The sequence below is a fragment of the Berghia stephanieae genome, chromosome 7 (assembly GCF_034508935.2).
Source record: "Berghia stephanieae isolate SIO BIC M18660-M18661 chromosome 7, UCSD_Bste_1.3, whole genome shotgun sequence".
Taxonomy (NCBI): domain Eukaryota; kingdom Metazoa; phylum Mollusca; class Gastropoda; order Nudibranchia; family Aeolidiidae; genus Berghia; species Berghia stephanieae.
In genome coordinates, this window is record NC_088366.1 from 40,763,246 (window position 1) to 40,779,484 (window position 16,239).

The 16,239-nt window shown below is 37.0% G+C and overlaps 2 protein-coding genes across 4 annotated transcripts in view; both read left to right on the forward strand.

The window, feature by feature from the left end:
- LOC144977233 (ADP-ribosylation factor 6-like) overlaps positions 1–4,072 on the forward strand; it is a 4,653-nt gene extending 581 nt beyond the window's left edge. The window contains exons 2-3 of the mRNA XM_078922236.1: positions 274–426; positions 1,313–4,072. Coding sequence (XP_078778362.1) covers positions 274–426; positions 1,313–1,612 — 453 coding nt within the window. The 3' untranslated portion in view covers positions 1,613–4,072. The remainder of the gene's footprint in view (positions 1–273; positions 427–1,312) is intronic.
- Positions 4,073–11,019: 6,947 nt separating this feature from the next.
- LOC144977235 (glutamyl-tRNA(Gln) amidotransferase subunit B, mitochondrial-like) overlaps positions 11,020–16,239 on the forward strand; it is a 36,778-nt gene continuing 31,558 nt past the window's right edge. Inside the window, exon 1 of one of the 3 annotated variants that reach the window (XM_078922239.1) lies at positions 11,020–11,351. In XM_078922239.1, coding sequence (XP_078778365.1) covers positions 11,230–11,351 — 122 coding nt within the window. In that variant the 5' untranslated portion in view covers positions 11,020–11,229. The remainder of the gene's footprint in view (positions 11,352–16,239) is intronic. The other 2 variants (XM_078922241.1, XM_078922240.1) reach the window with 2 other exon arrangements.

A 16,239-nucleotide genomic window follows, 5' to 3' on the forward strand; every position in this document is an offset into this window, starting at 1 on the left:
TTGGGTTTGGAGTTTATTGTAATATAACCATACAATACTTTTCCGCTTAATCAGTTGTCTTTCTTAATTTACAGCAACCCTCTCTATGTTAAAATTTGGGTTCAATAAATCGTAATCGTATTATATGAATACTTAACCCTATATTTAGCGAAAGATTAAACAGCACCTGCACTGTTCGATATTTTTTTTTTCTTTCTGTCTTATGTTGTTAGTCCTCTTTGTGTTTGTATATAGTTTGTTACCAAACGACATTATCTATGCGATGTTCCCTAGATAAAACTGAACGAAAATGTGTGCACCATTCCTACGATTGGATTTAACGTGGAGACTGTGACCCCTGTCAAAGGTGTGACTTTTACAGTGTGGGATGTCGGGGGTCAACGAAAGATCCGTGCACTGTGGAGGCATTACTATACAAACGCAGAGGTAAGTAAAATAAACAATTCGATTCAGGACAATAATATATATTCCTCATTTTTTTTTATTGCACACTATAGTATATATTGAAAAAAATACTTTTTTTTTCACCCTTAAATTTTGACCTGAATCATAAAGAAAAAAATCCCTTTATTCATCCCATAGGGTAAATTTGTCTCAAGGGTCTATTCCAAGGGAAGACTGGAATGACCCGCAAAATAAGCTAGGGCGAGGTGACTTGCTCGAGGTCACAAGCTCAGTAGTAAGGGATCGAACTCGGTACCTTTCGGGTACGAAGCAAAGCCTGTTCCGCTGAGCCACTCTGACCTATGATGTTTGGGTATGTTAAATACCAATCGATTGCGAATGCTTCAATTTGTCAAGTTAGGCGTTATTTTTATTGGTTGAAATTGGAACTAATAATCTGAAAAAGACTCGAAAGAGAGTGACGAGAGGTGTTGATAAAGCGAGTGTCGGTGAAATTCGTGAATCCGAGTTCTCGTTCGCGTAGTGACTAAAAAGGCAGTATGTTTCGGGCTGTTGGCAAAAGAAGGTGTAATTGTTTATTTTCTCAGTTTTAATTTCATTTAAAGTATGCTATTAGTAATTTTTAAAAGATTGACGCGGTGTTTCGCACCATATCATCCAATGGCGCCACGTGGCTGATCATCACCATCATCATCATCATAATCATCATCATCATCATCATCATCATCATCATCATCGTCGTCGTCGTCTTCTTCTTCTTCTTCTTCTTCTTCTTCTTCTTCTTCTTCTTCTTCTTCTTCTTCTTCTTCTCCTCCTCCTCCTCCTCCTCTTCCTCCTCTTTTGACACAATATATGGAGTTTATCAATTAATTAATATCCCGATTGCATTACTTCATTTGCCTTCCAGGGACTACTATATATTGTTGACAGCGCCGACACCGAGAGGCTAGAAGAGGCCAAAGAGGAACTCTTTGACATCATCAAACATCCTGACATGCACGGAGCTCCGGTGGTTGTCATGGCAAACAAACAAGATATGCCCGGAGCTGCTTCTACGTCAGTGATAGCAGATAAACTCGATCTAAGAGAAATGCGGGACAGGAAGTGGTTCGTACAGGGCGCAAGCGCAAAGAGTGGAGATGGGATCTACGAGGGCTTGAATGAGATGGCAAGACTGGTGAAAGAATTTCAGAAGCGGTCTCTGTAAGAGCATTGTTTTACAAGCAAATTCTTAAAGTCATATTTGTATTTTCTGCTAACCATAAAATTGTGACTTAAAACCAGTTGCGATATTGGACACACAGTTCGCCAATTTCCCTGACTCGTATAATATGCTCCCGATAATCTTTACTTGTAATACAGAAAAACCCCGAAAACAACAACACCTGCAATATAACGATTCACGGCGAGCAACTTACCAACGTAGAAAGTTTTAAATACCTAGGTTCAATAGTGACAACAGATGGAAGATGTAACCGAGACATACGAGCAAGAATAACTCAAGCCAAACAGGCCTTCATGGACCTCGGAAACATTTTGAAAAACAAACAGATGTCGTTCGGGATTAGATTCCGAGTCTTGCATGAAGTGCTACGTGTGGCCAATCTTGTTATACGGATGCGAAAGCTGGACTACAAATGCAGAAACACAAAAGAACATTGAAGCTTTTGAAATGTGGTGTTTGAGAAGGATGCAGGGAATATCGTATACTGCACACAAAACGAACGAAGAAGTGCTAAAACAAACATACCAACAAAGGAAACTAATGCCCTTAATAGCGGATCGACAACTATCCTTTTTCGGACACATAGTAAGGAAAGATAAGAATGAATACCTGGCAAGTTGTGGAAAAATACCTGGTAAACGCGCCCGGGGGAGACAAAGAAAAACACTCATAGACCAACTGAAGGGCTTCACCAACCTAACAATCCAAGAGCTGTTTGAAAAAGCAAGAGACATGGAGGAATGGAGAGAGATAATTCATGCAGTATCCGAAGCCTGGACCAGGCATGGAACCTAGAAGAAGAAGAATCTTTACTTCGTTATTCTTAGAAAAGACATTTTCCTCATAAAATAGCAGTCTTTCCGAACCACAAGACCTGTGAAGTCGGAACTTTGCACGGCTTTTATAACGATGAAGGGATAGTATTTGTTGCTGTCCTTAGGATAGGACAACTGTCTGTGGCAAAGTAATTTTCAACAGTAAGCTACCAAACCGCTGCTGGCCAATCAGAAGAATTTTATGTGTGGAAATGCCTTGTACTGTTTCGGTGTCGAATCGCCGGTTTGAACCCTCGGACGAAATGTATGTCGTGTTGAGAGTCCAAGACAGCCCCTGCACCACAGCGTTACTTTTTTCAAAAAGAAAATACATTATTATCGGGTACCATGAAATATTCATTTCCTTTTATGTTTCCAATTTATGAACTGCCTGTTTTGTTACTACTACAACTACCACCGCCATTACAATCACCACCACAACCTCAACCACCACCATCACTATCATCATCATCATCAATTAGCATCATCATTATCATCATCATCATCATCATCATCATCATCATCATCATCATCATCATCACCATCATCATCATCATCACCATCATCATCATCATCATCATCATCATGATGATGGCTAAGCACCATCATTATACCAGTACAAGTTGTGATAATAGCACAATTTAAACCGTGCCATCTTATGTATATAAAGATTATTCAATATTTTATTAATAAAGCATATCATAAATAACAACAATTGACCCTCATCTTGGCAAAAACTCTCAATCCTCGGACTTAGCCGCCGCGAAATTTTTATTCTCTATTGTCTTCTGCCACTTTCCTACTCACGTCATTTCTTGTTATTATCACCATTAGTGCCTGCTCTACTCACTTTTTTGAATTAAAAATTTACCCCAAATACCGGAGCATACACAACGTCTCAATCGTTTCTATGTTACATGTTTGTGTTGAGAATATTGGCTGTTAAGCTTAAATGCTGGCCACTTACTTCGCGGGGTTTGTGTGTGTGTGTGTGTGTGTGTGTGTGTGTGTGTGTGTGTGTGTGTGTGTGTGTGTGACCTCAAGAAGTCAGGGAGAGAAGGCTCAAATAAAAGACTAGGGTTAAAAACGATCTTTTTTGGGATCGTGGATAGCTCATACGGTAGAGTCACGCTCTCCCCGGCCAGGCGGATTTGTCGTTACCCCACCGCCGCCGCGAAATTTTTATTCTCTATTGTCTTCTGGCACTTTCCTACTCACTTCATTTCTTATTGAGTTATTTAAGATCCTGAGAGAGTTCGGAGGAATTTGAAATAGATCACTGCAATTGTTGTAATGAAAATATTCTCAAACCAACGTAAATTACAGTCCATTACAACAATGTTCAAGCACGCAGACAGACCAGCAAATATATGTATGTCAAACGTATCAGAAAATGATCAAAATAAGTATTATCCAATTTTTTGTTTCTATAATATTTTTTAAAAAAGATTGAGTCCTTTTCTTGTTTGCTTTGTTTTCAATACTATACTATAATGATGTATTATCTTAGATTTATTTGCTAGTTTATTGATTTGGCATAAAATCGATTCTAAAACGAGAGATCGGATTACTTTAAAGTCTAGTCTATAGTCTATATATATGAATAAAATATTTTACAACACTTAAATGTAGAATATTGCCTCTTTTTTCAGTATTCATTATTGTTGCTTAGATTGCAATTATATGAATGATAATTCTACTATGTATTGTAATGCAAATGCTTTTATCACATACAGGTGATCATTAAGCTAGGCTTAGAATTATGTAATAATCCTAACTGCAATGCCAAGCAAATTCCTTTTCATGGCATTGATTTGATATGAAATAAATGTGGGTGAAAAATTGCCTTACAGTCAAAAACATCAAAAGACGTCTAGATCTACACTGACAAAATTAAATTTCATTTTGGCCGTAAATTTCTTCCTAACACAGGTCTTAATCAAGTATGACCCAATCTTGTCCAACAGTCGGAAGCCTGAAACTTCTTTTAAGTCGTGGGTTTTAGATTGCTTGGTAAGCTGGGGATCTTCTTAATCTATTGATAAATTAGGTGGAAAGAATCTTACTAAAATTTTGTCAGTGTACGATATAAATGTATGGACTGATACGTGCTGGATTGGACCTTTTAAGTAAACATCGTGTTAAACAAAATAAATTAATTAAATAATTAAGTTATGATGATGGTGATGATGATGATGTGATGATGATGATGATGATGTGATGATGATGATTATGATGGTGGTGAGTGGTGATGATGATGACGATGATGATGATGATGATGATGATGATGATGATGATGATGATGATGATGATAAAAACAGTGAGATGTGTTTAAAGTGCTCTACAAGAGATCTCAACAACAAGACATTACATGTGAAACGAGACATTACGCCTCTAATGCGACAGAGATACATGTATCTACTTCTTAACTGAGTACAGTGAGACAATTTGAGTAAACTGCTTTCTTCAAGGACGCAGCTGTACGTTTTCAACAGCGAGACAGGAATCAGGGACAGGTTATACAGGTCAGAGCTGAGTACCACCACAAAATCGCTTTAATAAAATTATACAATATCAACTTTCTTTATACTCGGTCTTAAACACAAAGTAACAGAAATGGTCACCTCAACGTGTACTGTTGTCCAAAACAGTCACCCCGCTGACAAGCACGTTTTTTTCCAGCATAAAAACCCTCATCAGGTTGAGGAGTGGTTTGGATTGCACTTTTTAAAAAGTCTGATTTCACAGATACAGTCGAGGATATATCGACATCACTGGGACCACGATAAAATGTCGATATATGCGTCATGTCGATATATAAAATCCATCCAAAACATAGAAAGAGAAAATAATAATGGAAAATGAAAGAGAACAACAATGGGTGTGGACCTGGATGATTTGGTGGCTCTTAACGGGACCCGATTTTGAAATGCAGGGCGTTTCACTTGATTTGACTTTTTCAAATTCAGCTATTGTGGTCCGTTTCTGGGGACCAGGAATCATTCTATAGATGTTGCCTTCAGCAATGTCAATAAGTGCGGCTATGTGGTCTAGTGGTATGACACTCGCTTTCGGATCAGAAGGTCCTGGGTTCGACCCTCGCTCGGCGCATAGTTGAGTCCTTGAAGAAGGCTCTTTACTCACATTATCTCACCGTACTCAGGTGTAAAATGAGTACCTGGCCGTTAACAGCGTTATCTATGTCCCAAAAATTTGTAATATCGCCTAACAGGCGTCATGTCTCGTCCTACAAGTTATGTGTTGCTGTTGGCCAGGGACCCCTTGTAAAGCTCTTTGAGCACGTTTAGTGGATATTGCGCTATATATTGCTCAAGTTTGTTTTTTTTCAAGTTTTTAAAAGTCGATTATGAAGGGTTCCCAAGACGTTGTGCAAAGAAGTGCCGAGCAGCATCGAGGTTGAGTACCGGTAATAAAATCACTGACCTGGTCGATAATTTCACGAGACCGTGAAGCTGTTGGTGATGCATATACTATGAGAGAAATAGGAAAGATGGGCGATAAGAGATGTAAATATTAGTCTTATTACCGACACTCATTCTCGATGCTATATAGATTGAGACCAAAGCAAATTGTGGAGATAGGTAGACCTCCTCATCTATCTCCGCATCAGGCATTCAAGCATTCTCGCCAATAAAAAACTACGTTTTTTTAAAGTGTTTAATTGGCTGAAGTGTTCCTTTAGGACATCTGGTTGGAACCGTGTGGAGCCATCTGGAGCCGTCTATTCATGGTCTTATTTTTTAATTATTTTTTCTTACGACTTAAGGGGTTTGTTTGTTTTTTAACTCGAGAATACGGAATGTAGACACAAGAGGGAATTTGAGTTTTTGTTTTAAAAAAAAATATAATGCGTAATATCCACTATACGTGCTCAAAGCGCGTTACAAGGGGTCCCCAGCCAACAGCAACACTTAACATGTAGAATGAAACATAACGCTCGTTGGGGGTTATTACACTTTATTTTCGACAGAGGCACTGCCAGGTACTCATTTTACACCTGAGTGCAGTGAAAGAATGTGAGTAAGGAGCCTTTTCCAAGGACTCAACTATGCGCCGAGCGTGGCTGGAATCCAGGCCTTTATCCGAAAGTTTACCACAAGACCACATTGCCGGGTGGACCAGGGGACCAAGAGATATTATAACAGGTGGAGAGTAAACCAGGACATTGAGATGTAAACATCAGTGGGGAGTAGACCTGGGGCTATAGGATGGCGGCACTAAAGAGGAAAGAACTGGAGGCTGTAAGATATAAAAACAAGTGGGAGGTCAACCGGGGACTATAGAATATAGATAGATACAAGAGAGAAATGGGGAGTGAACCCAGGACTATGGGAGGTGGACACCAGTGGGGATTGAACCCGGGGTTATGGGATATGAACACCATTGGGGAATGAACCCGGGACTAAGGGATTATTATCATTATTATTATTATTATTATTATTATTATTATTATTATTATTATTATTATTATTATTATTATTATTATTATTATTATTATTATTATTATTATTATTATTATTATTACCATTTATCCCCGCTATCTTATAATTTGATTTCCGTCTGACAAGTTCTATTCAATGAAAGTTGCCGTCAAGATGTGACTCAATCAAGGAATTTACCCAATGGAAACCGTACGGTGCTCTTATTGGCTAACCAACCAGCGGCCTCGATGAGAAAAATATCCGCCATTTTGATGTTGGCTGGGAATCGCGTTACTATAGTAAACAAGCGCTGATCGGCCGTTCATGAAAACAAGTTGCTGCTCGCTCGTTTAACTCAAAATTATTCAAAACGATCTCTCTCAAATAATATAAATGTGACTTCTTAAGGTTTTCTTCACGGTCAAAACCACACAACATTCTATTAATGATTACGTCCGAGGCAAAAAGGAATATTGACAGGTCGACCGAGAGTTGAACTCGTGAGACGACAAACATCAATGCGAAGTGTAGCGAGAGTCAAGCTATTGTTTGTCTTGTCCTATTCTATATAGAGAAAAGGATAAATAGTATAGCCTCGTGTGTGAGTGGTTGCGTGTCATAGTCTTGTTTTTAAATTGTTTCTGTTGTTTATGTGTGTAGTGATGACTCTCACACTCAATTTCAATGCCGAAAGAGGAATTCCCGCACACAAGAAATGGGAATTGGGGTGGTATTTGGCATACATATTGTATAGTATCTAGTTCTAAATAGATAACTGATTAGAATTATATTATGATATATAAACACAATGCCAACTACAATTCCGAAGTTTCCTTATTTCAAATGAAGTAAAGCTCCAAAACCTAATGGTAGTGATTGTAGTACTGAGTGTTAGTGAGGTGATGTGGTGTTGGTGGTGGTTGTAGTTGTAGTAGTAACGCAGTGGCTATTTTTACAGTCCCGTAAAGATGGTTCTCGGGGCTATTTTTACAGTCCCGTAAAGACGGTTCTGGTGGCTATTTTTACGGCGTTGCGGTAATAGATTTATAAATAGTAACAGATTGGCTGAGTAGACGCCATTAGCTCTAAAACTCTCACTCACTTCGTTCAGGTGCGGCTAGTTAGCAGCCTCTTTCTCTCTCTCTCTCTCTCTCTCTCTCTCTCTCTCTCTCTCTCTCTCTCTCTCCCTCCCTCTTTCTTTCATTCTTTCTCTATGTCTTTCTTTCTTTCTCTTTCTCTCTCTCTTCTCTCTTTCTTTTTACTTTCTCTTTTTTTCTATCCCTCTCCCTCTTTCTTTCTTTCATTCTTTCCCGATCTCTTTCTTTCTCTATTTCTCCCCCTCTCTCTCTCTCTCTCTCTCTCTCTCTCTCCCGGTCTTTCTACATTCTTTCTTTGTTTCTCTCTCTCTCTCTCTCTCTCTCTCTCTCTCTCTCTCTCACACTCTTTCTTTCATTCTTTCTCTATCCCTTTCTTTCTTTCTTTCCCTATCTCTCATTTTCTCTCTCTCTCTCCCTCTCTCTTTCTTTCATTCTTTCCCAATCTCTTTCTCTCTCTCTCTCTCTCTCTCTCTCTCTTTCTTTCTTTCTTTCTTTCTCTCTCTCTCTCTCTCTCTCTCTCTCTCTCTCTCTTTTTCCTTTCTCTTTTTCTCAATCTATCTCTTTCCCTAGTGGTACCTCAAACCCATGGTAGATAATCACCATCATTATTTACTTTCTTTTTAAAAAAAAATTATTCAAAAGAACAATATTTAAGCATGAGGTGTTTCGCAATGTGCATCTTTACCATGGACATCCACATGGGGGGGGGGGGGGGTAGTCATTTGTCCACAATATAGTTATGAGAGGGGGGGGGGGGGGTTCTAAAATTATGGTCAAAATGTGTCCAATTGGTTTGTGAACGGCCTCTTTTCTGAAATTGCATTCAAACCCACTCTCACGTGAGAAGACTGCACCCTGAATGTTAGACGTCTACGTCTTTTAAAATTGTATAAACCGTTAGTCCTTCCTGACTGGTTATACTGGTAAAGTATAAACAAAAGCCAACCTGTAACGTAATATATCTTGAGGGGTGTCGACTCAAGCAGGAACTAAATATACTTTCAGTGTTTGATAATAGATCTATATTATGTATGTTTGACAGAAAAAAAATTAAGACATACAACCTAACCTGCCCACTGATGATAGAAAACGGGCTGTTCTGTACTGCAAACATAACTTATGCAAAAAAATAAAAATAAAAATTATATGTAATAAAAATGACAGTACCGTAAAAATCGCTAAGAGAATTGACTTTCCATTAATTGTTTGTTAATTTTAGTTTTAGCTTTAGATCTAAATATGTTAAATGCAAAAAGATGATAATCTATAACTATGCGGATAATTGAACAGAATCGCATCAACGCCGTAAAAATAGCCATGAGAACCGTCTTTACGGGACTGTAAAATATCCCCGAGAACCATCTTTACGGGACTGTAAAAATAGCCCCGAGAACCATCTTTACGGGACTGTAAAAATAGCCCAGAGAACCATCTTTACGGGACTGTAAAAATAGCCCGAGAACCATCTTTACGGGACTGTAAAAATAGCCCCGAGAACCATCTTTACGGGACTGTAAAAATAGCCCAGAGAACCATCTTTACGGGACTGTAAAAATAGCCACTGCGTAGTAGTAATAGTGATGATGATGTGGTGGCGGTGATGATTGTAGTTGTAGTAGTAGTGGTAGTGATGGTGATGTGGTGGTGGTTGTAGTAGTAGTGGTAATGGTAATGATATGGTGGTGGTGGTGGTTGTAGTAGTAGTGGTCGTGATGATGATGTGGTGGTGGTGTTTGTAGTAGTAGTGATAATGATGCGGCTATGTGGTCTAGTAGTATGACACTCGCTTCCGGATCGGAAGGTCCTGGGTTCGAGCCTCGCGCTCGGCGCATAGTTGAGTCCTTGGAAAAAGGCTCTTTACTCACATTCTCTCACCGTACTCAGGTGTAAAATGAGTACCTGACCGTTAACAGAGTTGTCTTTGTCCGAAAAATTGTAATATCGCCTAACAGGCGTCATGTCCCGTCCTACATGTTACATGTTAAATGTTGACTAGGGACCCCTTGTAAAGCGCTTTGAGCACATTTAGTAGATATTGCACTATATAAAGCTCAATTAAAAAAAAAAAAATATTTCAATGATGATGATATGGTGGTGGTGGTTGCAGTAGTAGTAGTGGTAGTGATGATAATGTGGTGGTGGTTGTAGTTGTAGTAGTAGTGATAGTGATGATGATGTGGTGGTGGTTGTAGTAGTAGAGGTAGTGATGATGATGTGGTTGTGGTGGTTGTAGTAGTAGTTGTAATGGTGATGATATGGTGGTAGTGGTGGTTGCAGTAGTAGTGGTAATGGTAATGATATGGTGGTGGTTGTAGTAGTAGTAGTAGTCGTGATGACGATGTGGTTGTGGTGGTTGTAGTAGTAGTGGTAGTGATGCTATTGTGGTGGTGGTTGTAGTAGTTGAGGTAGTGATGTGGTGGTGGTTGTAGTAGTAGTGGTGGTGGTGGTTGTGGTAGTAGTGGTAATGATGATGATATGGTGGTGGTGGTTGCAGTAGTAGTGGTAGTGATGACGATGTGGTTGTGGTGATTGTAGTAGTGGTAGTGATGATGATGTGCTGGTGGTGGTGTAGTAGTAGTGGTAGTGATAATGATGTGGGGCTGGTGGTTGTAGTAGTAGTGTTAGTGATGATATTGTGGTGTTGGTTGTAGTAGTAGATGATGTGGTGGTTGGAAAACACATTACAGGTTATTATAATACATGATTACACACATTCTCTAACTTCATTTTTTGACAGCTTCGTTGTGCCATAAATATACGCAACAGTTCTGAAACATTTTATTGTGGATTTTGATATTGCTTGTTGTTTTTCTTGTGTCGTTATGTTGACATAGATACCGAATGAATGGTAATTACTACATTCTCAGCCAACAACAAAATGGCGCTGAATGCTTTCATTGGTGGACACTTTTTAGGCTTCGTACGTATTCTCATTCGTTTAATTCTATGGACTCAATAAGCTCCTGAATATTTAAGTTTCAAGTTTCACCGACATCGAATGATGCGAAACAACAAAACCACTTTTCCCAACGAACGGCGGAAATGGTGGCGTTGATCTTTAACATTAAAGTTATGAAAAATACCATTCTTGTACTGCTCTTTTTGATTAAAAAATATTACTGTGAAAAAATTGCTGCGCAATTGTTTCACCTTCTTACAGTGAAAAAATTGCCTTCAATATTCATCCTATCTTACTATCTATCTAGGTACCCATCTCGAATCTCGAGTCCCTACAGTCCTCTAACATGGCAGTTGTTTTGCTCTCTTCGTTTACAAGGAGATGCACGTTTTGCCACCAATTTCATCAGAGAAGTATTCCGCTTTCGTCAAAATTAACCCGGGAAAAATCATCCAAAACCGATTCAAAGTATGTTAGTCACGCAAACGTTGAACTTGTAATTAAATTGTAACGTTTACGCTGACTTCGACTTCCCTCTTCATCTTCTTTTACTTTTACTTTCATTTTGACATTCACTCCAACCTTTACCAACTTTAATCACTTTCCTTAATAAAATTCAATAAAATAGATCACAACTGCGATTACTGTTTTTGTTAGAGTTCTTGTTAGAGAAATTATGGTGCACTTAGATTTAGATAAACATTTTTTTTTTATTGAAAACTTAGCGGCAGTATCTCAAGAGTTTTAATAAATATCAAAAGTACATTCTATATACGAAGTGACTATTCTCACCCCCGGGATGCTAGTCTTCATACTATTATAAAAAGTAGTCCACAATTGTTGTATGTTTAATTCAAAGGTTGTAATGCAGTAATTTGTTAAGTTTCTTGTCACAAGTTGCACAATTAAAAAAAAAAAAAAATCAATCAAATCCAAATCGCAAAAAGCCGGCGACGTTTTTTTCGGTAATCCAATCGGCCGGGGGGGGGGGGGGGGGGGGGGGGGTGAGAATAGAGGCAGCCTTCTATATATATGCATCTATATGTTCCCGTGCATTATTATCGTATTGGCAGTTGATTTTCTTGATATATTCACATGGTTTTGTTAGTTCTGTATATTTTTTTTACCACTTCCGTTCCTCTCAAACAGTTGTGTTGGTCATAACAGGAAACTGATAAGAAGATTATATGTCATTTTGTGGTAAAATAACTCATGAGGATACAATTTTATTGACCAGTAAAAACTAAAAACCAATATTGTGTACGATTTCAATATCTGAATTTACTAACAATCTGCCTGTAAAGTATGAAAAACGCTGTGATTATCCCCAGACACCTGTCTGGGGATAATGAAAATTCGTTATCCCCAGACACCTGTCTGGGGATAACCAAATTTCGTTATCCCCAGACACATATTTGAAACTCCGCTCTTTTAAACAATTATCCACATTCCAGAATATGGAATGTTTCCGAATACACATAGAAATAAGGAAGTTAATAAAATATCTATAAAAACATAAAATTAACCAACATTAAATCAGTTGTTACTACATATACACAATATGCGTCGACTTCGAGGTGGGTGTCATGGCCGAATGGTTTAGTCGTCTGCCCTGGAAGTTTTGCCAGAATCGACGTTGTGGGTTTGAATCCTGGTTCCGCCACTTTTTTTTTTTTTTTTTTTAAATTCCGTCTTCTTTTTACAGAACGTTGCAAGGGATATTGTCCCATCCATCCTCCCCCTATCTTTTTTAAATTTTTTTTTTGGTGCGAGTCTATTTTTTTCTCCTTTTTGTTTGACCTTTTGTTCCGTTTCTGAGCATGAATTTCTTAAAATTGTTTTTATTTTTTTAAAAATAATTGTTTGTTATTTTTTCCTCTATCTGACCATTTGGTCGCTCTCTGAATATTTCTGTTTGTTTGCTTTTTAATTATTTATCCTTTTTAGACACTTTTTGAGATCGGAGTGGGGACGAATATGACAATTTGCTAGAAACTAGAAAGGAACTAAGAGAGAGAGAGAGAGAGAGAGAGAGTAAAAAAAAAAAAGAGGTGGGGGTAGGATGGATGGGCCATTTATCCCTTGCACCGTGCTGTAAAAAGTAGACGGAATGTAAAAATTTAAAAAAAAGTGGCGGAACCAGGATTTGAACCCGCAACGTCGATTCTGGTAAAACTTCCAGGGCAGGCGACTAAACCATTCGGCCATGACACCCACTTCGAAGTCGACGCATATTGTGTATATTATATGCAGTAACAACTGATTTAATGTTGGTTAATTTTATGTTTTTATAGATATTTTATTAACTCTCCTTATTTCTATGTGCATTTGGAAACATTCCATATTCTGGAATGTGGATAATTATTTAAAAGAGTGGAGTTTCAATATCTGTCTGGGGACAAAGAAATTTGGTTATCCCCTGACAGGTGTCTGGGGATAACGAATTTTCATTATCCCCAGACATGTGTCTGGGGATAATGAAAGCCCAGCCTTTTCGTTATCCCCAGACAGGTGTCTGGGGATAACCAATTTTCGTTATCCCCAGACAGGTGTCTGGGGATAATGACAGCCTATGAATAATAATCAATCACCCAACAAAGTTACTCCACATGCCTACAAATATTGCAGTATCAATCATCAATTACAACTAATACGAAGCACTGATACAGTTAAATTAAATGATTTGCTCAGATGGACACAGTATTGGATAAAAGTAAAAGAGGATTCAAAATTATGAGGGCTTTTATAGTTTATTCCAAGTAGTGACCTCTTTCTCCCTATTGACGAAACGAACAAACTGCTCATACAGGATAGAATCATCTCCTTTCCTCCAAGAATACACATTTAGTCTTTGTCTTATAACGTCATCTGATATAAGATTAAACTCCAGTCTCAAATTTAGAGATAAAACAATTGGAATAATTATCAGAGCCATATCAATATAATACCACAGCAAGGTAATTTAATTTATGGGAAATCACTGCTATATAAATCTGGACGATTCAGTCTATTATAAAAAGTTAACACGTTCACTTGTACACAAAAGGAGAATTTGAACTTACATTATAATTACTTATTTAACATGCAAGAATACGAGTATTGAGATGGATTTCATTGACCCTAACATTGACACCTAATGACACTTTAAATAAGGCATTTCCTGAGACAACGACCCAAAAGCAACATACATCTTCAAACGATAATGCCTAATATTAATAAAAAATCAAATTTTGACTTGAATCGTAATGGATAAAAGTATGATCACTAAATGAGACCTTTCACTCTAACAAAAGTACAGTAATCGCAGTTGTGATCTTTTTTTATTGAATTTTATTAAGGAAAGTGATTAAAGTTGGTAAAGGTTGGAGTGAGTGAATGTCAAAATGAAAGTAAAAGAAGATGAAGCTTACTTATATCATGCAATGGCCCGTCAATTTGGATAACCTAGATTATTGATTATGCCTTCCCTACAACTTTCGATTATAACATCGCTTCGGGTTCAATCCTCACTCTTACTCTTACTCTTTTATGTATTAGTATTACCAGTATTCTCACCATTGATTTTAATGCCTGGGCTATCTCCTAAAGTTCTAATAATTGTTTCGCTGTAGATATTGAAAAGGTCTGGTGACAAAACACATCCTTGTCTAACACCTCGTTTAATTTGTATATATTTACTTAATTCTCCTTCAATCCTGACGGCTGCACTTTGTTTCCAATATAAGTTTCTAATAATTCTAAGATCTTTTCCGTCTCTGTCTAGTCCTTCAAGGATATTAAATAGCTCACAATGTCTAACTTTATCCAATGCCTTTGAGTAATCAATAAAGCAAATAAATAAGTCTTTCTGGACTTCAATACATCTTTCCATCAACATTGATAAGGTGAAAATAGCATTTCTTGTACCTTTGTCGGGGACAAATCTAAATTGAGTTCTTGATATCTCTGGTGAGAATATCAATAATATAAGATATGCAGATGACACAGCACTAACTTCAGACTCAAAAGAAAATTTACAACTACTCCTAAAATAGTCACAGAGAGTGAACGTATGGGGTTATACTTAAATGTAAAAAAGACAGAATGCATGGTTGTATCAAGGAGAGAAAGAAATCCAATATGCAACTTAATAAGCAATGGAAAAACTATAAAACAAGTTCAGGCATTTAAATATCTTGGATACATAATAACTTCAGATGGCAAATGCAACACAGAAATAAAACGAAGAATTGCAATAGCTAAAGATAGTTTTAATAAAATGAGTCTAATTTTTAAAAACCACAATATCTCAATGACAACAAAACATAGGGTTTTGAAGGCCTACGTATGGTCAGTATTATTATATGGCTGTGAAAGCTGGACAATTACAGAAGACATTAGAAAGAAACTGGAGGCAGCAGAAATGTGGTTTCTTAGAAGGATGTTAAGAATCTCATGGACAGAGAAGAAAACTAATGAAGAAGTATTAGAGCAAGCTGAAACTAAAAGGCTATTAATTCGTACAATAAGAAAAAGACAAATGCAATTTTTAGGACACCTAAATCGACATAAATGTATTGAACATCTTGCTCTCACAGGAAAGATAGAAGGTAAAAAGAGTAAAGGTAGACCAAAAAAAAACATATTTGAATAGTTTGAACAGCTGGGTGACAAAGAAAGAGAAGAGTAATATTAGTTTTCTGAGGTTATCTGATCAAAGAGATGAATGGCGTATCATGATCACCGATGTCTGGCACAGACTTGGCACTTGAAGAAGAAGATTACCAGTATTAGTATAAACTTGTCTTTTTAAATTTTTATTATTATTATTATTGTTATTATTATTATTATTATTATTATTATTATTATTATTATTATTATTATTATTATTATTATTATTATTATTATTATTATTATTATTATTATTATTATTATTATTATTATTATTATTATTATTATTATTTTATTATTATTATTATTATTATTATTATTATTATTATTATTATTATTATTATTATTATTATTATTTTTATTATTATTATGGCAGTGACTATTTTTACAGTTATCGTCTATTATATATATAAACAGCAAGAAAGACTATTAAAATGGAAGCCAATGGGATAACGATTGCTCAAGGCAAGATTCAACTCAAAATATGCTAAATTGACAGAAATTGTTTGTTATGCTCCACAAGAGGACAAGAGTGAGGATGAAACAAAGCTTTTATCATAAGCTAAATTAAATAATACAAGAGACTCCAAAGCATGATGTACCAATAATGCTTGGTGACCTAAACGCAAAGGTTGGCCGAGATGACTGTAAAAAGAGCCCGGAGAACCATCTTTATGGGACTGTAAAAATAGCCACCTGGTATTAT